Genomic DNA, 23,162 nt, shown 5'->3' with positions numbered 1-23,162 from the left:
GGACAAAGGTTTTTATTCTACATCACCTTGAGGCAATTGCGTAGAAAGTGATCAATAAACTGATGATTTAACATATCCTGCACACAGATTGGTTAAATCTCAATGTGATTTTAATGCCAAAAGGGTCAGATTAAGATTAGTTGATGTCTTGGACTTGCAATCATTTGATCAGGAGGGAGCAGAAAAACATGTCTCTTTATAGTACAAAGAGGTATCACTCTAGCTAAAGGAACCAAGATTTTATGTCTTCAAGCATGAAGATCTCTTTTGCAACCATTTTATTCTTCCTTCATACTTCACAACAGCCATGTGGGGTAGGCTAGCCTGAGAGCTGGTGATTGACCCAAGGCAGGAAGTGAGCAAAAACAATGATGAATTAAGTGGAAGTGAGTTTAAAATGTAAAACTGTATATGCTCAGATTATTTTCATTTTGGTTTATGGGCTTGACAAAATGTTTTCTGCTTTGGTGTTTTGTTAAGATTTGTGAAACTCTACAGGCTCAGATTACTTTTTTGTAGTCCACAAAATCTTATGCCACAACAAACTTGTTAGTCTTTAAGATGCTACAAGACTTGTTTTATGATATTCCAAAAGCCTCTGAGACGTTCACAAACAGAGCATGATGGAGAATAAGGTCTGCTGGACATAGTTCTCAGAGACATATTTTCCTTAGGGACCACTCTGCCTGCAACCCAGGGAACAGGATGACTTAACATGGGGTAAGTGTGATCCTAAAATAGCATATTAACCACCTACTTACAATTGGCTATCATGTTTGATTTACACATATCTTTCCATTTCTTTGAATTACATTTGTCCCAATTGTGTTATGTCCTCAGATGTTGGGATAATCTTCTACATGGGCATAACAATTAGTGAGCAAGCACAGCTGCATCCATTTTCTTGCATTGCAGGGGAAACGGAATTTGTGGAAGATGCTCCCAGTGAGGTTCCTACTTTCATTCAGTTCACCCACCACTCGTACTCACAAATGGTGAGAGAATTGAAAAAGGTGGCATCCAGATGTTCCCACATTGCTAAGTTGTACAGTATCGGCCGCAGCTTTGAAGGGAAAGACCTCTTTGTGATTGAGTTTTCTACTAGTCCTGGACACCACGAATTGCGTGAGTAATGGACACTAGAGGTATATGAAATTTGTTCAGAGTATTGGCATTGCTTGAACCATGGCAAACTGGAAAGAATACTCCTGTCCCTTACTGTTAACTACACTAGGGATTGAGACCTGCATCAGCGAATAACGACTAAATTAAATGTATTTATTTTGCTGTTTGGTAATAGCAGTGTTCAATTGCTGTAATATTTATAGAATGAGCATGTCAAATAACCATAAATGAACTATTGACTTATTGCATGTTTATACCAGATCCTGTTTCCACCCTCCAGCAGTGGCTTAGTGTGGGTTGCCAGAACCAGGGCTGCACCTGCTCTGTCTGAAACAGAGCCTACCCACCCCAGGAAAGAACTCTTTGATGGTGGCACGCCTGTGCCTCTCACCTTGAGGCATGAAAATGTGGGATGTGAAACACAAGAGCAGTCAAGTACAACATTCCTAGAGTGAACATGTTTACACATGGGGAGGAATGTTTGTCCAGCCAGCAGGTAAACTTCCTGTTTCCTTCTGGGCTGGGACAGATTTCCTCTGCAAGTGACTAGAGGTGGGTGTGGCCTCACCTGTGCAGGTAACGACAAAAGCACAGGGCAGGGCAGCCATCTCTCCCTCTTTGACTACATCGAAGAAGCAACATCTGCTTAGCCAAAGATGCTTCCAGCCAAGAGAGGACAAAGGGACTGTCTCCTTATGAGATAGTTTCCAGGTGTATGTTACTTTTCTAAGCTAAGTCTGCCTTCTGGGATCCGATTGTGAAGAGAATGTGTGAGTAAACCTTTTTATACTTTTATAGAAGACTGTCATGTCTTATCTTTTATGAGGGAATAAGGGGGAAATACCAGAACAGTTATTATAGACGCTTTAGCGAGCCTGAGCAAACACATCCGCTGCAAGTTTAAAAAGGGGAATGTTACTCTGCTAAATTGTGAACTTGTTAACACAAGTTGGAAAAGGATATAATCAGACAATATATCCTCTCCTGCATCCCTGAAGATTCCCACAGAAAAGGCCAGTCTGGGGCAGGGAGAGATCAAATGTCTCCCAGTGGTTCTTACTTTGGCAGTTTGTGACAGACACCTTGATGAGGGCAACACAAAGCACAGTGACCGCTGAGCCAAGTCTCACGGTCTGTTTCTTGAAAGTCATCTTGAAAGCCAGATAAAACATATCCTGGTTCATCTCTTCACAGTTAAGCCAGAGTTTAAATACATCGGCAACATGCATGGAAATGAAGTTGTGGGCAAAGAATTACTGATCTACCTTGCCCAGTATTTGTGCTCTGAATACCTTACTGGGAATTCCAGAATCCAGACGCTGATCAACAACACTCGAATTCATCTCCTTCCTTCCATGAATCCAGATGGATATGAACTCGCAGCAGAAGAGGTCAATACCTAGCAGGGGATTGGGCAGAACTTTTGTTTTGAAAAAATATAGTGCTAAAAAAAATAGTGCCCAAGGAGTCTTAACAATGAATTCACAAAACAATATTTAAAAAACTAAAAAACCTCTTTTGCTTTTCTTTGGCAATAGTGTGTGATTTGCATTTTTTACCTGAGTCTTCCAGAACAATTTATTTCGGGGTGGGGCGGGGCTGATGTGTAGATCCTTCTGCCTCTTGGTCAGGAGTTTGTGGCCAGCAGTTTCTTCAGCTCTGTAAGGCTGTAGCACCCAAGCTACAGTTCTCCTCCCCCCCAAAAAAAATCCCAGGTAGAAGGAGATCCTGCAACGTTAATATGTTGTGTCTTCTCCAGTTTTCAAAGACATGTGCAGGAAGATGAATCAAAGGAGTTACTTTTGGAATTGCCATCACCCATCTCCTCCCCTCTGCTTCCCCCTAAGGTAAAATTCCTCCCCTTAGTGACCAGGGCAAAGTAGTGTAGGCAGGAGGCCCCCTCAGACCCCCCAATATCTGAACTGACCACTTGAGTTTTCTACTTCATTTTCAGGGCAAGCAGGCCCACTTGCAGCCTGTGACTATTTTGTTTAGATTACATGTTAGTTGCTGTTGTGGCTCTTCTGGATTTTCTCTGGTGCTTCAGTGCACCATCTCAAAGTAGCACCAGAGTTGTGGAGCTTATCCTTTTGTTCACTGCTTGACCAGGGGGCTGGCTACAATGGATGGACAAATGGGAGACAAACAGCGCAGAATCTGGATCTTAACAGGAACTTCCCAGATTTGACGTCTGAAGCTTACAGGCTATCAAGGGTCCGAGGGGCTCGTACTGACCACCTCCCAATTCCACAGTCTTACTGGTGGGGTAAGGTATGGACTGCAAAAGTTTATGAAACGTGCTCTATTTTATAGGCCATTAACATAGTATCTAAAAAGGTAAAGGTACCCCTGACTGTTAGGTCCAGTTGCGGAGGACTCTACGGTAGTGGCACTCACCTCGCTTTATTGGTTGAGGGAGCCGGCGTACAGCTCATGTGGCCAGCATGACTGAGCCGCTTCTGGCAAACCAGGGCAGCGCACGGAAATGTCGTTTACCTTCCCACTGGAGCGGTACCTATTTATCTGCTTGTACTTTGACATGCTTTTGAACTGCTAGGTGGGCAGGAGCTGGGACCGAGCAACGGGAGCTCACCCCGTCGCAGGGATTCAAACCCCCGACCTTCTGATCAGCAAACCCTAGGCTCAGTGGTTTAGACCACAGCACCACCTGTGTCCCCTAACATAGTATCTAATCGCACATTTAAAATATCCTTAGATCATCAGGGCTAAAATACCCTTTGGTGCATAGTCTGCCTTATTTCAGTAATGCGTGTCAAAATGACCTCAGTTCTTAATTTCATGAGCTATGGTGATATCCTTCTTTACACAGAGCATTTTCATTAAAATATTACAGCGGTAATCTTCAGGCTGTGTTTTCCATTCATAAGATCTCAATGAGGCCATATTAAATGCATCTTAATGTGATCACTTTAAAATGTTCTTCAGGTTGCCCCTGAGACGAAAGCTGTGATGAAGTGGATCAAATCTATCCCATTTGTCCTGTCTGCCAGTCTCCATGGGGGGGATCTGGTTGTTTCCTACCCTTACGATTACTCTGTGCACCCCCTGGAAGAGAAAATGTTTTCCCCCACCCCCGATGAAAAGGTAATATTGCATGACAGACCCATTCGGAGTAATGCTAACCTGTGTGACTTTGCAAAATGGCTGACCAAAGATTTTGCTAAGAATTGCCTGACAAGAAAAGTGTGATAGTTCTACAAACAGCAATTGCTTGCATTTAAATGGCTCACCACGCACATCCATTGCAGTTTAGAACAAGAGTCATTGTATTTAAGAAGAAAATGGCTGAATCCATTGTCCCAGGAAAGCCAAGTCTTAGTCCCCAGGAGGAAACATTGAAAGAGCAGCTCTGAGTAAAATTAAAAGGCAACAGAAGGGGGCAGTAATGTCATTTTTATTTAGTCTGTCAGAAGAAGCCCTTTTACTCACTTTCTTTGGGGTTGCAACTCCCAAAGCATCTTTATTTAGAAGCCTATGGGATCTCCTTCCAAGTAAATTTGTCTAAGATTAGAGTGAGCTATTACCCTCTGAAGAACTTTAAAATGCACATTTCTCATTTTCCTCTTGTGCATTTTATTGCCTTAAATCGCTGAATTACAAGAGAAATATTTCACTTTTATCTCATAAAATGCTCCCCACCCCTTTTAAGGCAATCGTACATGTAGTATTATATATCTGGATTCATCACACCAAGCAGGTAAGATGTCTATAAGATGGAGCCCAAGATATTTTGTGTGGATTCTCAGGGCCAGGCATCATTTTGGGAAGGCCAGTATAGACTTGGAATATGGGTCTCTTCCCACACATATATCATAATCCTATCCTATACATTCAATCTCAGAGAGCCAGTGTGGTGTAGTGGTTAAGAGCGGTAGTCTCGTAATCTGGTGAACCAGGTTCGATTCCCCGCTCCTCCACATGCAGCTGCTGGGTGACCTTGGGCCAGTCACACTTCTCTGAAGACTCTCAGCCCCACTCACCTCACAGAGTGTTTGTTGTGGGGGAGGAAGGGAAAAGGAGATTGTTAGCCACTTTGAGACTCCTTAAAGGGAGTGAAAGGCGGGATATCAAATCCAAACTCTTCTTCTTCTTCTCATGAGTCATGGAAGAAAAGTGTTTCTCCAAATTCTGAAATGACATTTCTAACATTTCTGAAATTGCACCATGGGCAATGCTAGTGTTTGTCTACTAATCCCCAAAACACACACATTTTTCCTTTGCTATTATTTTGCTTTTTTGGGTTATTTTTGTAACTTTGTGTTGGACCCAGTAAAGGAATTATACCACCAATGTTTTGAATACCCCCCCCCTTAATGGATTCACAAGACAGCAAACATTTTATAAAGCATGCCATTCCCTTCAAAGTTTTATTTCTATGGTCTTTTTTCATTGCAAAATCATGAATTATCTCCCAATTTCTTCTGGCAAATATATACTTGATAGATGAAATAGCTAAGTGACTCACAGAGCAATCCTATGCATTAGAGATTAGGCTGACTTTGTTCAGTGGTGCTTACTTCCCCCTAAGTCAGCATGGCATTGCAGCCTTATCCACTCTGGGGTTCTGGTCGAGCACGTGCAGTTTTTAATGAGTGGCCCTTTACACTATTCGCAAGGCTGGATCTTTGCCAAAACAAACAAACAAACAAACAAACAAACAAACAAACAAACAAACAAACAAACAAGAATCAGACAGTACAGCTCTATTCTCTCCTGTTCCTTGTGAGCCTTTTCAATGTGGTGATGCTAATGGTGCTATTACCTGTCTTTTGAAAGCATTAGACTGGAGTCATGTGATGCTTGCGGCCCATTGTCTTCATCATTTGCCAAAGACAGTCTCGACACTGAAATCATCTTATTCATCAACTTCCCTAGTTAGTGTATTACCCGAGTCAGACTGCAAAATGGCTTGTTTTTCTGGGAAAAGGCTAGAGGATTGTTGGTGTCGTTTAAAAGGTAAAGGTACCCCTGCCCGTACGGGCCAGTCTTGACAGACTCTAGGGTTGTGCGCCCATCTCACTCAAAGAGGCCAAGGGCCAGCGCTGTCCGGAGACACTTCCGGGTCACGTGGCCAGCGTGACATCGCTGCTCTGGTGAGCCAGAGCCGCACACGGAAACGCCGTTTACCTTCCCGCTAGTAAGCGGTCCCTATTTATCTACTTGTACCCGGGGGTGCTTTCGAACTGCTAGGTTGGCAGGCGCTGGGACCAAACAGCGGGAGCACACCCCGCCGCGGGGATTCGAACCGCCGACCTTTCGATCGGCAAGCCCTAGGCACTGAGGCTTTAACCCACAGCACCACCCGCGTCCCTTGGTGTCGTTTAGCTCCCCTTATTTAACTTCCTTGCATTTCTGACTCCTTGACTGATATGTATCACCAGTCCCAGAAACAGTGGTATGCCGTGCGAACGACACATTTACTCACATAGATTTTGGGCCTGTGGTTCCTACCAGCATCACGGGCTATCACTGTCCCAGGTTATTATGGATGCTTTGTCCCTTCCAGCGGCTGCATCCCTCTCCTGCTGTGCACAAGGAAGCCAGGGACTTGCAGTTCTTGAGAACACAAGCACGAATCTTTCTGTCTCTAAAGCTACAAATGCTAGCTTTTCTGCAGAAACACATTCTCCCTGTCCTAGACACACAACTCATTGTTTGGAAAGTTAGTTTTTCTTTCCTAACGCAGAATCTGATTGATTGACTCCAGCAGATCTCACAATAGGTATGTAGATGTAGGTGTGGTACGCTGGTTTGACATCAGCGGATAGGAAGTGCCTACAGAGGGTGGTGAATACAGCACAAGATATTATGGGCTGTCCCGTGAATCCGCTGGATGAAATAGTGGAAGAACGTTGCCTCAGGAGAGTGAGGAAAATTCTCAGGGGTGATTCACACCCTGGCTGGCACTTTCTTGATCTCTTGCCCTCAGGCAGAAGATATAGAAGCAGGATTAGTCGCACCAACAGGGTAAAGAACAGCTTCTATCTGTGGGCTGTTAGGCTACTGAATGAAAAGATAACAAGAGGGCAACTGACTTTTGGGTTTGGTGGGTGTGCATCAGTAAATGAGGGGAATTAAGACTAAGAGAGCTGAGTGGGGGGTGCTCGCGTAATCTCACTGTATACAAGTTGTGCAAGTGACAATAAAGTATTTCAATATTTCTATTTCAATAGATACAGGAAAAAGAATTCCCCAGAAATATTCTGAAGCATGATCTGCAATTTAGTCAGTTTGGACCAGGCTCTGCTGGTGCACCTGATGGTAGAGTCAAGGGCTCCCACAGTTTGATCAAGTGCTGGAGCCAATGCAAGACTGGATTCACCTAACCTGAATGTCCTGCTGCCTAATCCCAGATGTGTTGGATTGTGCTGTAGTCATTCAGTCAGGAGGAAAATGCACGCTGTCTTTCTCAGAGGCAACTTTTCCAGTTCTAGCGAGTCCTGGCATAGATGAAGACCTGATAGCCTCATTTCAGTGCATGGAGCAGACTGGGAGGCGTTCTCTGACACCCTGCAGTGTTGGGTATCCAACTGAAGGGGGAGCTAGTCAGGCAATAAGAGGTACTGAGGGGAGAGCTAAGGACACAGTGTCCCTCAGCCCAACAGGGGATAAAGGTGGGGTGGGAGATACATTGGGTGGGGGCCCCAGTCACTAAGAAAGCAAAACCCCCAACCCAAAAAGGGTGAGAGTCTCACCAGATAGCTCTGAACGTTAGAGACGTGCTGGAGCTCTGAAGGCATTTGTGACCCACAAAGAAGTAAGATGGGAACCCTCAGGATCTGTTTGCCCATTGTCAGCCTCGGCTTTTGGAGCCCAGAAAAATCTAGCCTTGTTCCTTATCCACAGCTGCTTCACATGCTGCCCAGAAGCAAAAACAAAGAGAGTGTGAGCCACCTGCTTCAGGTTGTTGTGCAAAGGCAAAAACAGTTGACAAGGTTTTAGTTTGGCTAAACACCCGACACCATCTTTACAGAAGAACTGCTGCCACTTCTGGGTTCTATGTGACGTGGACCTCAAAATATAAACAAGAGGAAGCTTAATGCGTTTTAGTCAACGGCCTGCAGCCTGCTTCTGTCTGTGGTTCCTGCTATAAGTTAACCTAGAACTCGGAGTGAAATGTGCTTTACCAAGGGAAGCTTGCCTCTTCTTGCTGCTGCAGCCTGTCTGCCCTTCATCCAGAAGCTGCTCCTCATCTGCAGCCCCTCTGCCGGCTGCCCGGTCACAAGTCCTTGGGCCTTGCTGTCTCCCCCTCTTAATCTCCACGGCACATGTGCTTCTTTGTGCCTCCATAGCATTTGCTGGTTTCTCTCCTCCAGACACTTCACCACCAGAATATTTTAGCTAGGCAAATGCACAGCTGAGTGCCTTTCTCTTGAGGTTTTTCAAAGGCTGTTAGCAGAATATCTGCAGTCTAGTACAACTGACATCAAACCAGGGCTGGAATAAGCCTTTTTAATTTATGCCAAGAGAACAGAGGTGCCCTGGAATGGGCATTTGTGACTTCGCTTGCCAGATCTAGTCAAAGAAATGCTGAGCATTTAACACCTTTGGAAACCTATAAGAGAGGTTTTTAAACTTTGTTTTATACCATCACTGCTTGTTGCCTAGAGAATATATTTTTATTAGGCAACTAATGAAAATAAGCGTAACAACCCGAAGCATTTGCAGTTAGAAATTGTGCTGCAGTTTAAAACACACAAATTCTAAGTGGTGGTTGGACACAGATGTGGAATCATTATTAATGACAATATGGTAATAAAAAAAATTAATGACCAAGAATCCTCACTCTGCTGATGTAAAATTAAAATAGCAACAAAAACTCCACACAGAACAGACAAGGATCCAGGAGGGAGACTGATAATCAAGGTTCCTTTGTTGCACCTACAAACGAATCTCTTTTTTAAAAAAATAATATTTTATTAAGTTTTACAAAAAAGCATAAAACAACAATAAACAAACAACCTCACAACAACAAAAAACAGAAAACAGAAAAATAGATACTACTACTACTACAACACACAAACATAAGACAGCAAAGTACAACAAAGAAAATAAACATATTAAAAACAATTTTTGTCTCCTTGTATTCTTTACATTAACTTATTTCTCCGACTTCCCCAGACCTTCCTTCTCTGTATTCCAAATCAAATATTCTGTCTGCAAATTCTTTCCCTCTATCATATTTTGATTTTCTGATACTCTTAAAGTCTAGTATATAGTTGCATTTCCTTAAACCTGACAAAATATTAAATCTTTCTCTAATCACTTTTTCCCAAATACCCATTCACCCTCAATCCGATGTCATCAAACATTCATTATCTTATAATGTTTCTGTAAATAGTCCTTAAATTTTCTCCTGTCTTCCTTCACCGTCTCTTCTCCCTGGTCTCTGATTCTGCCGGTCATTTCTGCCAATTCCATATAGTCAATAACTTTCATCTGCCACTCTTCCAGTGTGGGTAGCTGTTGAGTCTTCCAATACTGTGCGATGAGTATCCTTGCTGCTGCTGTAGCATACGCAAACGAATCTCATCGGGTTCAAAACTAGACTGCTTCCTCTCTTTTTTCATTCATTAAAAGAAGGAAGAAATGAAGTGAACAACAGAAAGTAACATGATAGGAAATTATACAGGATCAGAAACTGTAAAATTTTCTCCCCCCCCCCTCTTTTTATCTTTTTGTAAATGGCTTTGAGGGTTCCCCCACCAACAATCAAACTCCGTCTAAATTTAAATAAAGAAGCCAGCAAGCCAGCCAAAACGTTATGCCAAACATTTTCAGCCCATTTAACTAGAATAGGCTGGGGGCGTTTCCCATAATATCCCAGTACTGGTGGGCTGCTGTGCAGGTCACAACCTGTTTGAAATGTCCAAATGCAAGTGGTAACATCAGGAATTTAATGGACATGTGCTTGCAACGTGTGTGTTTCAACAACTGGAAGGCAAACAGCATTTGGAGTAAATAAAAATAATTTAACTCTCTCTTGTTTTTTTAGATGTTCAAATTGCTGTCTAAAGCCTACGCAGATGCACACCCTGGCATCTCGGACAAGTCAGAAATGCGTTGTGGTGGAAATTTTGTGAAGCGAGGAGGCATCATAAATGGTGCTGAGTGGTACAGCTTTGCAGGAGGTACATCTCTTTAGCAATTTGATAACTCTGCAAGAAGCCTGAAGTTTCTAATCTTAAATTCTCAAAGGAAATTTCAGTAAGGCTTTTGACAAAGTCCTCCGTAATAGTCTCAGGAGGAAGCTGGTAAAATGTGGGTTGAATGAGGAAGCGGTTAGGTGGATTTGTAGCTGGTTGACTGACTGAACCCAAAGCGTGTTCATTAATGGTTCCTCATAATCCTGGAAGAAAGTGACAAGTGGGGTACCACAGGGTTCTGTCCTGGGCCTGTTGTTGTTCAACTCTTTGGAAGAAGGAATTGAGGGGATGCTTATCAAATTTGTAGATGACACCAAACTGGGAGGGGTAGCTAATGCCACAGAAGACAGAATCAGAATTCAAAATGACTTTGATGGATTGGAGAATTGGGTGCAAGCTAACAAAATGAATTTCAATATGGACAACTATAAGATTCTGCGCTTAGGCAGGAAGAACCAGGTGCACAAATCTAAGATGGGGAACACCTGGCTTACTAGTTGTACATGTGAAAAGGACCTAGGGGGTCTTAGTGGACCACAAGCTTAACAGTATGATGCAGCAGCAAGAAAAGCTAATGCTATTCGAGGCTGCATCAACAGAAGCATAGTGTCCAGATCAAGGGAAGTCATGGTCCCACTCTATTCTGCTTTGGTCAGACCACACCTGGGAATACTGTGTTCAATTCTGGGCACCACAATTTAAGAAGGATGTTGACAAGTTGGAATGTATGCAGAGGAGGGCAACCAAGATGATCAAGGCTCTGGCAACTAAGGCTTACAAGGAGCGCTTGAAGGAGCTGGGTATGTTTAGCCTGGAGAAGGGGAGACTGAGAGGAGATATGATAGCTATCTTCAGATATCTAAAGGGCTGTCACGTGGAAAAGGGAGCATGCTTGCTTTCTCCTGTTCCAGAGGGTAGGATCTGAATCAATGGTTACAAGAAAGGAGATTCCGTCTAAACATCAGGAAGAACTTTCTGACAGTAAGAACTGTTCAGCAGTGAAACAGACTCCCACAAGAGGTGCTGGACTCTCCATCCTTGGAGGTTTTTATAGGTTGGATGGCTTTAGCTGAGATTCCTGCATTGCAAGTGGTTGGACTAGATCACTCTTGGATCCCTTCCAGTTCTAAGATTCTATGAAACAGACTCTTAAAATGGACAAACCACACAATATTTTCACATATTATAGCAATTCCTAGAATTTCATGGGTCAGTGTCATCGTAGTGTGTCCATGAAGCTATTGCGAGTTGAGAAAGAGAAACTTTGGCTGAGTGTGCTGATTTGTTATTTATTTCATTTCTATCCCACTTTCCCCTCCAAGGAGCTCAAAGTGGCTCTCCTGCTCCTCATTTAATCCTCACAACAAGAACCCTCTGAGGTAGGTTAGGCTGAGAGGAAGTGACTGGCCCAGGTTACCCAGTGAGCCTCATGTGGGGATTTGAATCTAAGGCTGGATCAACAGATAAAAAAACGCTAAGAAAAAAAGTTATATCTGTCAATGCAATTTCCCATTGGCTGCTGGTGTCGCATTTTTATACTGCATTTATAATGTTGTAGCTCACCAGTATAATTAGTCCTAAGGACTAGCCTCCCAAGTCCTAGTCTAATACTCTAACTGCTACACCACACTGGCTCTAATGTAGGCTTGACTAATTTGTGATCCATCAAACCAAATGTATTAAAAGGGAGAGAACGATATATCTGCCAGCATTTCACAGATGGAAACAGTGATGTGTTTCTATCTTACCAAGAATTAGGTACTTCACACTGTTGACAAGACACAACACTACCTGCTTTATTCGCTTGTTTTGCAGTAATCTGTCCTCTGCTGAATTTAGAGCCCAAAGTGGGATTCACTGGAAGCAGGGAAATGCTGTGGACACATAATTGCCCCACAATCTGTTATGGATAGTTCAAAATATCTTAGCAACTGTACAGTGTGAAACAACAACAACAACAATGTTTATATCCTGCCTCTTTTCTATAAAGAGATCCAAGGTGGCTTATGGATAAAACAGAAACAGCTAAAAGCATAGAAAAAAATAAAATTAAAAGCAATTAAACACTGATTAGTATTTAAAACAGTGCTTTTTTCAGGGGGTACCTGAGGGTACACAGTACTGGCACCTTGTTGTTGTTGTTAAAAAGTGTGATGCTTACTGTAACAGCTTCATAGTGAGTACTGGCACCTATTTTTCTAGAAAACAAAGCACTGATTAAACACACATATAAAAGATATATTAAAACATACAGATAATAACAACAAGAACATCACAACACCACCCCTTTCCTTAAAAACAGTCAGGCAGAAATGGCAGGCTGTGCTGTATTTTTCACGCACAGATATTTATCTGCATGTGCACTAGAGACAAAGTGCATCCGTGCACCTCCTAAGAGCTCTAATCTTGATGAGGGAGCCAAACACTGAAGACTGACTACTCCAGCAATTCACCCTAACAAAAACGTAGCATGGCATCCCTAAGGGGAGAACGTAGGGGAAATGCTTTGCCAGGGACAGGAGCCAGACAATAGGCTCTTTCTCTGGCTGATACTGTGGGTGAATGGGAAGGTTTCTGAGGAATCGTTCTTCAGGCATCTGTTTCTAGAATGGCTAATGAGACAAGAGGAAAGTGCGAGTGAACCAGGCGATTTCAAGCTACACTCCCATGTTGAGACATGACTATCTGAATAGGGAACTGGGCATTTGGAATGGACTGAAGAAGTCCTAGTGGAGCCCGGAAGTGGTCTCTCCCCCACCATCAGTGAGACCTCCTGTGTACCAGGAAGCGGTGAGACTGCTACCCACTTGGCACAGCGATAACCACAGTGGCTTGTGGGATCTATTCCAGATGATACAATTCCATTCCAGAGTTTTGGCAGAACAGAATGAACTCACAGAGGTATAGAATGATAGAGTTGGAAGGGACGCCAAGGCTCATCTAGTCCAACCCCCTGCAATGGAGGAATCTCAACTAAAGTGTCCATGGCAGATGGCCATAATTCCTCTCAAATTTTCCAGAGTTGAACTCCAAATCCCTACTTAAGTCATATTCACATTTCACATGACTATATGAATCTACATTGATTAGAATGTGATTCTGTTCCAAAAATAATCTCCCGTTTTCTGTTCCACATTCACACAATGCGGCAGCTAGACTGGTGACTGGGAGTGGCCACTATGACCATATAACACTGGTCCTGAAAGATCTTCATTGGCTCCCAGTATGTTTCCGAGCACAATTCAAAGTGTTGGTGCTGACCTTTAAAGCCCTAAACGGCCTCGGTCCAGTATACCTGAAGGAGAGTCTCCACCCCCATTGTTCTGCCCAGACACTGAGGTCCAGCAGTGCGAGAAGTGAGGTTACAGGAAACCAGGCAGAGGGCCTTCTCGGTGGTGGCGCCTGCCCTGTGGAACGCCCTCCCACCAGATGTCAAGGCAATAAACAACTATTTTACTTTTAAAAGAGGCAGCCTGTTTAGGGAAGTTTTTAATGTCTGATGCTGTATTGTTTTTAATATTCAGTTGGAAGCCACCCAGAGTGGCTGGGAAAACCCAGCCAGATGGGCGGGGTAGAAATAATAAATTATTATTATTATTATTATTATTATTATTATTATTATTATTATTATTAAACTAAACCCTGGGAGGCTCCAAGTTGCTTTAGTGTCGTATCAAAATGCCCCCATCAAATACCGTCACTGATGAACCTTCCAATCTTCCTCTTTTCAAGGAATGGCAGATTTTAATTACCTTCACACAAACTGCTTCGAAGTTACGGTGGAGCTTGGCTGCGAGAAGTTTCCCCTGGAAGAAGAACTGTATTCACTCTGGCAGCAAAACAAAGAAGCTCTTCTGAAGTTCATAGAAATGGTAGAGTTTCTTCTGACTTCTTTCTTTCTCCTTCCTTTTACTGAGCTGCTCACCAAGGATGGTTTGTGACATGATTTGACTCAAGGGACTCAGCTGCCTTTTCCACAAATGGGCTGCAAGTAGCAGCCCACAGATAACTCTGATGTAACTTCCTCCCATGTTTGAGATTATAGCTGAAGACCGAGGGCAAGCAGTGTCCAAATTCCTGCTGTCAAGCCAGTTAGTTGTGCTCCTTTTTCATTCTGTTCATCCTGGGCAGGGCCGGCCTGTCCATGAAGCAGACTGAGGCAGCTGCCTCAGGTAGCAGAATCCAAGGGGCACCGCCATGAGCCCCCATCGCCGCCGCTGCCAGAGAAGTGAGGAGAAGCAGCTCAGCTCTACAGTTCTATGATTCTAATGTGTAGTGCAGACAGTGGTTTTTTTCTGGGTGTGCTGAAAGGATATGCACTACAGGCACTTTTTTTTCTAGAAGAAAAGCACTGAATTCAAATATCATTTTTACAGTCATTTTTGTGCAGGGCACTTCAGAACAGACCTTCTTGAAACCCTTATTGGGGAGGCTGCAGCTTTTTCAAGCAAATGCTCTCTTAGATCAGTGGCCTGGCAAGTCTACCAGAACAATAAATGGCTGCAAAATTAGAAGCAACAAGACATCCCTTTCCAGGTCATTAGCAGGTATCTGTTGTGTATTGTCCTGAGGAGCCTGGTCATAATAGGGATTTAAAGTAGTTAGGAATATGCCCGTTTCCCTTCACGGGCATTAAGTTACTCCTCATTAAGCATCCCTGTTTGCAGTATCATCTTTCAATACAAAGTCCAGTCCAGACCCATAAATTTATTTTTATTTTACAGCTGATCTGCTTTAGAGAATCCAAATGGGACTCACTCGAGACAAAAGGGCCTGCGAATAAATGAGCCCCTGATAGAGATGACTGAGTCAAGTCACTTTGTGTTTAGCCATAGGCCATTGTAACAAAACACTGACCTCACCCAGTAAAGTCTGTGAAGCACCGGAGGAAGAACAGGAGCGCGGAGGGAGCGAACCACCCCCGGCGCCACTATTCCGGTAGGGTGCTGTCACAGCGGCCCCCCTGGACACGTGCCACGCCCCCACGCCCCAGGAGCCATGCCCCCAGAACACGCACCACACCCTCGCGGGTGGCGTGTCACACCTCTGCGGGTGGCGTGCTATGTCCCCGGGATGCGCATCATTCCCCTGGGGCGCTAGCCATGTCCCCGCCTGCTCTCCACCCCTGGTAGCGGAGCATGCAGCTTCACCACTGCTGGGAGGAGCCCTGAATATAGCACTTAGGGAAGCAATAAACCAAGGAAATTTCCTGAACAACCGAGGGTCCTCTCAGTCAAAACTTTTGCCTCATTCTGCCCCCGCTCCCCAGTCATTGCAAAAAGGGCCACTCTGTGCATGATAGATAAATCTTCACATGATAATCAATCCTAAAAATTCCTGGGCTCAACCACCTTTTTCAAGTTCAGTGGATGGTATTGTGCCATCCCATAAAGTTTCACCCGAAACAGAAATGTAGATTGATGGAACTCGCAGCAATAGATGGAAATCCACTCTCTGCTCTGTGGCAACCCCTCAGGGAAAAGCCTTACTCACCAACATCTCTTCTTCGTTCAATAAGCAACAATTAACTTTATAGCGAAGTAAAAATTAGAAACATGAGCTATTTACAGGCTATTTACAAAAATGTTTCATACTCAAAATATTTTGAAGCCAACAACCAAACACAGTTACTATTTTTTTAAGTACACAATTTTTCATAAAACCATGGAAGATTGGGGGAGGGTGAATAACTAATAAATTTGTAACATTGAAGAAGTGGCACCCATCATCAAAACCTGATGAAAAGTCAGTTAATTCTGTCCTGCACCTTTCTGTCTTCACATCTACTTCATGTCCAGAAGATGGAGAAACATGGACATGATTGGAATACACTCTCTCTTGCAGACAACAGCCCAGGCCCAAGCAGCAACTTATTTGAAGTTTCAAACAAGGTTAATGGGGCTGATCAGTTGGTTTTACTCAGTCCTGGGTTGAATATACATTCCTCTGCAGGCCTGACAAAGTCACTCTAGAGTGCCTGCTGTGGCTGTAGACACCAGTGTGGGAGAGACATGTTTTGTTGCAGCTGGAGCAGATGAAAGCACCCAGAAGTGTTGCTACAGGTGCATGATGGCATTTCTTCACTCTGCACTCCTCCCAGAGGTCATTCCTCCTATGGTCACTGCTATGGATGCACAACATGAGTGTCTGTCTCTAGACACAGTGGTTGTCTGTAAGGGATTCCCACATGGTGGGGGTGATGTTGCCAACCTTCATATCACGTTTGCAGACATCTCTGCCTTCTTCTTTGGCTATCCCCCGTAGCCGAATAAGATTGTCTTCCATAAACATGGTTTTAACAATGAGTCCGTAAGTGATTGTGGAGGCCAATTCTGGATCCACACATCCTTCCACAAGTGGGGACATAGGCTTCCGGGCAGGAGTAACACAGAGTTGGTCTGCCAATGGGCCTGGTGTCTGAAGCCAGCTCCCTACAGATCACATCCTATCATCTTCCATTCTGTGGATATGACCAAGCCAGTGTAGACGTCGCCGAGACAGAAGGGTGAACATACGGGGAATGTGGCCTCAAGAGAGCACATCTTTAAGACTCTGTCCTGCCAGGTAATGCCCAAAATCTTCTAGACGCAGTGCATGAGATGTCACTCCTAACAGCTGTCAGTTGCCTACATAAAGCAGCATGTTCAGCACACAAGCCTGGTTGACCTTCATTTTGTTATTGGGTATAGGCATCACATTCTCCCATACCCTTTTGGAGAGGTGAGCCATTACTGTAGCTGCCTTGCCAATATGCTTGTCCAGCAGTTGGTTATGATGGAGCCTATGCAGACAAAATTGTCTACCGTGTGCGGTCAACAGTGCTGATGTGTGGGGTCCTGGCGATGTCCTGACCCAGGATGTTGGTCTTTGCCAGGCTGGTGGTAAGGCTGAACTCCCCAAAGACTTGGGAAAATGATTGATGAGTCTCTGTAGAGCCTCCTCAGAGAGTGCTGTCAAGGCTGTGTCATTTGCAAACAAGACCTCTTGGATAAGGACTTTTGTCTTGGTGTGGGTCATGACTGTTTGAACAGACCCCCGTTGCTCCTCAAATGAAAGTCCACACTGTCTTCAGTTGAGCTGAAGGCAAAAGAGAGCAGCAGGGAGAAGAATATGCTAAAGAGAGTTGGGATGAGAACACAACCCTGTTTCACACCATACAATTAAAATCATAAAATAAAAACCGCAAACAACCACAGAGGTAAAATGCCATTAAACTCTCACTACGCATTCAGATTTTAATGGTGCTAGTGAGGAATAGAGACAATACGTTACTTTATTACCACCTGTTAAAATTGCTGTCTCTTTCTTTGTAGGCTCATCGTGGAATAAAAGGAATTGTATCTGACAAATTTGGAAACCCGATAAAGAATGCCCGAATTTCGGTCAAAGGCATCCGTCATGATACACTTGCAGGTAATAGAGTTCGATGGAGAAGCAAATTAAAGCCTGAAAGTGGGAGGTGGGATTCATCTGAATATCACAATATTCTTTTTTCATTTCAAATACAGTAATATTTTATTAATTGATTCACTTATGCAACATCTTTTTTACCTTCAAGTCAATTTACAAAATCCAAAAGCAATAAAACAACTCGGACATTAATTGTAACTAATAAATTAAACTATCAAAATACAGTAGTTCCTCAGTTTATGAACTTAATCCGTTCTGGAAGTCTGTTCTTAAACCAAAACTGTTCTTAAACTGAGGCGTGCTTTCCCTAATGAGGCCTCCCACCACCGGTCCCCTTCCACCATTCAGCTTCCATTCTTAGACTGAGGTAAAGTTCGCAAACCGGGACACTATTTCTGGTTTCGTGGAGTTCATAAACCAAATAGTTCGTAAACAGGGCTGTTCTTAAACCGAGGTACCACTGTATCAAAGGAAAGATCAAAACAAGGGAAAAGCCAATGTGATGCTCTCCAGATGTTGGATTGCAGTTCCCATCAGCTCTGACCATTGAAGAAGAAGAAGAAGAGTTTGGATTTGATATCCCGCCTTTCACTCCCTTTAAGGAGTCTCAAAGCGGCTAACATTCTCCTTTCCCTTCCTCCCCCACAACAAACACTCTGTGAGGTGAGTGGGGCTGAGAGACTTCAGAGAAGTGTGACTGGCCCAAGGTCACCCAGCAGCTGCATGTGGAGGAGCGGAGACACGAACCCGGTTCCCCAGATTACAAGTCCACCACTCTTAACCACTACACCACACTGGCTCTCCATGCTGGCTAGGGCCGATGGAAATTGTGGTCGCTTCAGGCAGTGGAATCTGGGGGGGGGGGGGGGCCTCCACCTGCCCCTGCCACCACAGCAGAACTCACAGAACTCTTGTGGAAGTCTTGACACCAGTAGGTGAAACTTTGGGGTGGCAAAGTAGGATGGGCGGCCCCTGATTGTAGGGCGACAACATTTTGGGGGCCACATGTTCCCCAGGCCTGTGTGAGAATAACATGGAAAGACGCATCCCTGTCTGTGGTTCTCCAGTCTTGGTCTCAAACTGCTATAAAGGTTTAATAGTGACAGGAAAGTTAAATGAGCATGGTTTCCAACTAGAACTGAGATAGGAATTTCAACAGGGACAAATATAAGATTCTGCACTTAGGCAGGAAGAACCAGAGTGGGGGCTTAAAGCTTAGTCCCCTCTGTCCTAGTCTACGACTACATTATGCCATCTCCAGAGCATCTCACTTTCAATAACTCCTATACTACTGAAATAGACCAATGAATATGCATATGTGGAAGTATCATTCTATAATGTTTGGAAATTTAAAACAAGACATTTGTTTCCTTTAGCTGCCGGCGGAGACTACTGGAGACTTCTGCCTCCTGGTACATACGTTGTCAGTGCTCAAGCTCGCGGCTACAGTAAAGTCCTGAAGAAAGTGACTTTGCCTGCCAAGATGACCAAGGCTGGACGGGTGGACTTTGTCTTGCAACCCCTCCTTAGTAAGCCCCCTCGAATTGGCCATGGGGCCATGGGCACAGCATATGAGCGTTATGACCCACTGGAACACTTTGACCCTCATGCTCAACATGCCCAACCAGAACCAAGAGATGATGGAGGGCAGTCTGTCCAGCCGAGAGAAAAACCCTGGTGGTGGTCTTACTTCAGTTCTCTTGATCAACAAAAACCTTTGTGGCTGCTTAAACATCACTAAACTGTTCTATGTCGCACTCTTCATCTGAGCACACTAGCAGTCAATTGCATTTCCAGCTCTACTTTTGATGATAACAGAAGTATTTGAATCCGATTCCATTGTGAATATAACATTGCCTTGCTTTCCCCCTCCCTGCATTTTCTTTACTTCAAAATACAAAGAAAATATTAAAATTAGTATGCTCTTAAAGCTGGATGTAGCGGCTAATATTCCCCAGTACTGTGCTTCCCTTGTGCCATTGTTGTTAATCATCAGATTTATTATTTATTAGGACCCTAAAGTACCTGTAGAGAAATCTTTCTGATCCTTTAATGCATTTTCATACATGTCTTAACACATTCATTACTGCAAGTGAAAACACCCTTTAGGAAAAATTGGAAAAGCCTTTTCTTCTATACACATTACTTCTACTTAACTTGGTACATTAATTTCCCCATCTGAAATGGTTTCTTAAAAAATATCACTTAACGTCTACATTGGTTTTCATGTAGGCTTTTGAAAAGTATGAAAGGAGAGATCCTCATTTAAGCCGGCAATGACTTAAATGGGGTAGCCGGATTCTTTCAGACTGAAAAGGACATCATGCTCTTGCGGAAACGAAGATCCAGCAGGCGTTTCTCAAAAACAAGTCATAGAATCATAGAATCATAGAGTTGGAAGAGACCACAAGGGCCATCGAGTCCAACCCCCTGCCAAGCAGGAAACACCATCAGAGCACTCCTGACATATGGTTGTCAAGCCTCTGCTTAAAGACCTCCAAAGAAGGAGACTCCACCACACTCCTTGGCAGCAAATTCCACTGTCGAACAGCTCTTACTGTCAGGAAGTTCTTCCTAATGTTGAGGTGGAATCTTCTTTCTTGTAGTTTGGATCCATTGCTCCGTGTCCGCTTCTCTGGAGCAGCAGAAAACAACCTTTCTCCCTCCTCCATGTGACATCCTTTTATATATTTGAACATGGCTATCATATCACCCCTTAACCTCCTCTTCTCCAGGCTAAACATGCCCAGCTCCCTTAGCCGTTCCTCATAAGGCGTCGTTTCCAGGCCTTTGACCATTTTGGTTGCCCTCCTCTGGACACGTTCCAGTTTGTCAGTGTCCTTCTTGAACTGTGGTGCCCAGAACTGGACACAGTACTCCAGGTGAGGTCTGACCAGAGCAGAATACAGTGGCACTATTACTTCCCTTGATCTAGATGCTATACTCCTATTGATGCAGCCCAGAATTGCATTGGCTTTTTAAGACAAATCTCATTTCTTTTTCTGATAGAGTTACAAGCTTGGTGGATCAGGGGAATGCTGTGGATGTAGTGTATCTTGATTTCAGAGAAGGCCCCAGTGATATTCTTGTGAAGAAGCTGGTAAAATGTGGGATGGACGAGGCAACTGTTAGGTGCGCTTGTAGCTGGTTGACTGAGCGAGCCCAAAGTGTGCTTATGAATGGTTTCTCCATCCTGGGTTTTCTGAAGCTTTAATTTTGATGCCATTGTCTCCTCCTCTTGTTATTTAATTCAGATGGAACTACTGAGGAAAGTGCTTCTGGTAGTTTTTGAGACCCACCAGCCGCCCAACAGTTTGTGTCAGAGCACATCCCACAAGGACAGGGAAGCAAATATTGGGAATAAGGACCCCAGATACAGGAAGAAGCCAGGCCAGACCATGATTTCAGCTCAGTATCATTTAACTATTTGTGTTCTGGATAGGACAAGGTGTATTTGTGTTTACCCCTGACCTTGTCATCATGCATCCTGAGGGAAGCAATTAAGATGCAAATATGGGGGGGGGGTATATGGAGGGGGATTTCCCTCTCACTAAACATTGCTGTTTTGAATGCTCAGGAAATGCAAATCCCCTGATGAAAGAGTGCTAGCTTGAGAAAGGACATCTGGATGACATACAAGCCAGCTTCCCGAAAATAAAACCCTATAATAAATAAATGCAATGCAAACTTGCGCACACCTCTCTCTGGCCAAGCGAGAAAATGCACAGAAACATTTGAGCCTCTTCAGGTTGCAACAAAGCTGATGCGAGCACATATGGACGGGGTTTTCTCAGGCATGGAAGCAGACAGGTCAGCTAGAAGCGAGGGAGCAGGGCCATGTGGCCCCAACATGTGGCCCGAAGGGGCCAGAAGGAGGCACTCCAGGAAAGCCAAAGGCCATGAGAAGTGGGGGGGGGGGGTTGCCCCCTCCTGCTCCAACACTCCCAGGCAAAGCAAGCTGCCCATCTTGAATAGATTAAGTTGGGATTTTTCTGGGAGGCAAACAGGGAGAGCAGCAACAGGAAAATCGTAATAGGGTTTCACGTGCAAATAACAATATAATGGTGTTGCCAAATGCAGATGTTATTACCAAGGGAGGGTTTTCCCCCCCTATATAATGTTGGACGAAATTAGCATAAAGGCGGAGATTCTACCTCTGGCCCTTGTGGTCTCTTCCAACTCTATGATTCTATGTTTCTACATACACTTACCTGGAAGGTTCTGGGAATGACTGGCTTGCATGCTTCTAACTTGAAGCTCAAAAGCCTCTCTCTCCCACCCTTCCCTGTCCCCCCCCTCCCGCCCCCACCTCCCAAGAAGAAAGGCAGTTTCTTTGCATTTCTATTCAGTTCTATTAACCCACTTCTATTAACCATTTCTAAAATAAAAATAAGTTTAGGTTCCCGAATTGCAGCATATAAACCTTTCAGATTGGAAGGAAGCTTGTTTTGTTTTAGAAATGGTTACTCTGCTTTCCGTTATTCTTCTTCTTATTCTTCAAATCCTCAAAGCAGCCTTTATCATAGCAAATACAAATTGAGTAAAGCTAATGACCTGGGGAAAACTTTGCAATTCTTTGCCATCAATCATTGTTTTGTAGAAGCAGAGGGAAATCTTCTCATCTCATACTGAATGAACTTCAATGGAGCATTGATAATTTGTTTACTTTGCAATTATCTTCCATCAGTGGAGACAAATTGATTTGAACAATAAAATTGATGGCAAGTGCAGTACAAATGTCGTCCAAAACTGAAGAAAGACATAACTAGTTTCAATACCTGGGAGCACAAATTTACTCAGAAAATACATATCTTATTTGATAATGCACTGCATTGTGTATTAGGACTAGGAGATTTGCATATAAGGTATATTTTGTACATTTAAGCAGCCTAAAGATTCAATTTTAGAACTTATTGTCAATGTAATTACTAATCCCTCATTGGTTTTTAGAGGTTCTTTTTTTTAAAAGAAGAAAATAATGTCAATAAATATTTAAAGGAAGCAAAGTAATTGAAGGGGCTTCCTTTTTTATATACCAGTAATATAATACTTTTGCTGGATATAAGAAAATGAAGTTAACACATTGGATAATAATTAATAAAATATTATGAATAAAAAGCATCTCAAAATACATACCAACTAAAATGAGGTTTGCATATTAGAAAAGAGCAGAATAATCTTTTACACACATTGCACTAGGACGCCTTGGGCTGTCTGTGGGTTTTACCCTGTTTTTGCCTTTACTGGCTGTGTGTTTTTCCCTGCTCCTCATTGACTGAGCAAGTGTTGAACACAGCAGCCGTTCTGCTGAAACAGAAGAGATTGCAATGTATGCAACATTATATTTTGTTAATTACTACATTTTCCCATGTATAAGACAATGTTTTTTGCTAAAAAAAAATGGGGGTCGTCTTATACACGGATGGGAAATGCATAGGGGTTTTTAAAAACCCCCGCACT

At 43.5% G+C, this 23,162-nt stretch overlaps 1 protein-coding gene across 1 annotated transcript in view; it reads left to right on the top strand.

Annotated features, from left to right (window-relative positions):
• The window catches only part of CPZ (carboxypeptidase Z), a 32,423-nt gene extending 12,791 nt beyond the window's left edge, over nucleotides 1-19,632 (top strand). The window contains exons 4-11 of the mRNA XM_083399012.1: nucleotides 916-1,125; nucleotides 2,320-2,516; nucleotides 3,235-3,396; nucleotides 4,072-4,230; nucleotides 10,142-10,277; nucleotides 14,025-14,164; nucleotides 17,606-17,705; nucleotides 19,079-19,632. Coding sequence (XP_083255138.1) covers nucleotides 916-1,125; nucleotides 2,320-2,516; nucleotides 3,235-3,396; nucleotides 4,072-4,230; nucleotides 10,142-10,277; nucleotides 14,025-14,164; nucleotides 17,606-17,705; nucleotides 19,079-19,443 — 1,469 coding nt within the window. The 3' untranslated portion in view covers nucleotides 19,444-19,632. The remainder of the gene's footprint in view (nucleotides 1-915; nucleotides 1,126-2,319; nucleotides 2,517-3,234; nucleotides 3,397-4,071; nucleotides 4,231-10,141; nucleotides 10,278-14,024; nucleotides 14,165-17,605; nucleotides 17,706-19,078) is intronic.
• The last annotated feature ends 3,530 nt before the right edge of the window (nucleotides 19,633-23,162 follow it).

This window comes from Podarcis tiliguerta (genome assembly GCF_965153285.1).
Source record: "Podarcis tiliguerta genome assembly, chromosome: 9".
Taxonomy (NCBI): Eukaryota; Metazoa; Chordata; class Lepidosauria; order Squamata; family Lacertidae; genus Podarcis; species Podarcis tiliguerta.
This window is presented reverse-complemented; position numbering and strand designations above follow the sequence as displayed.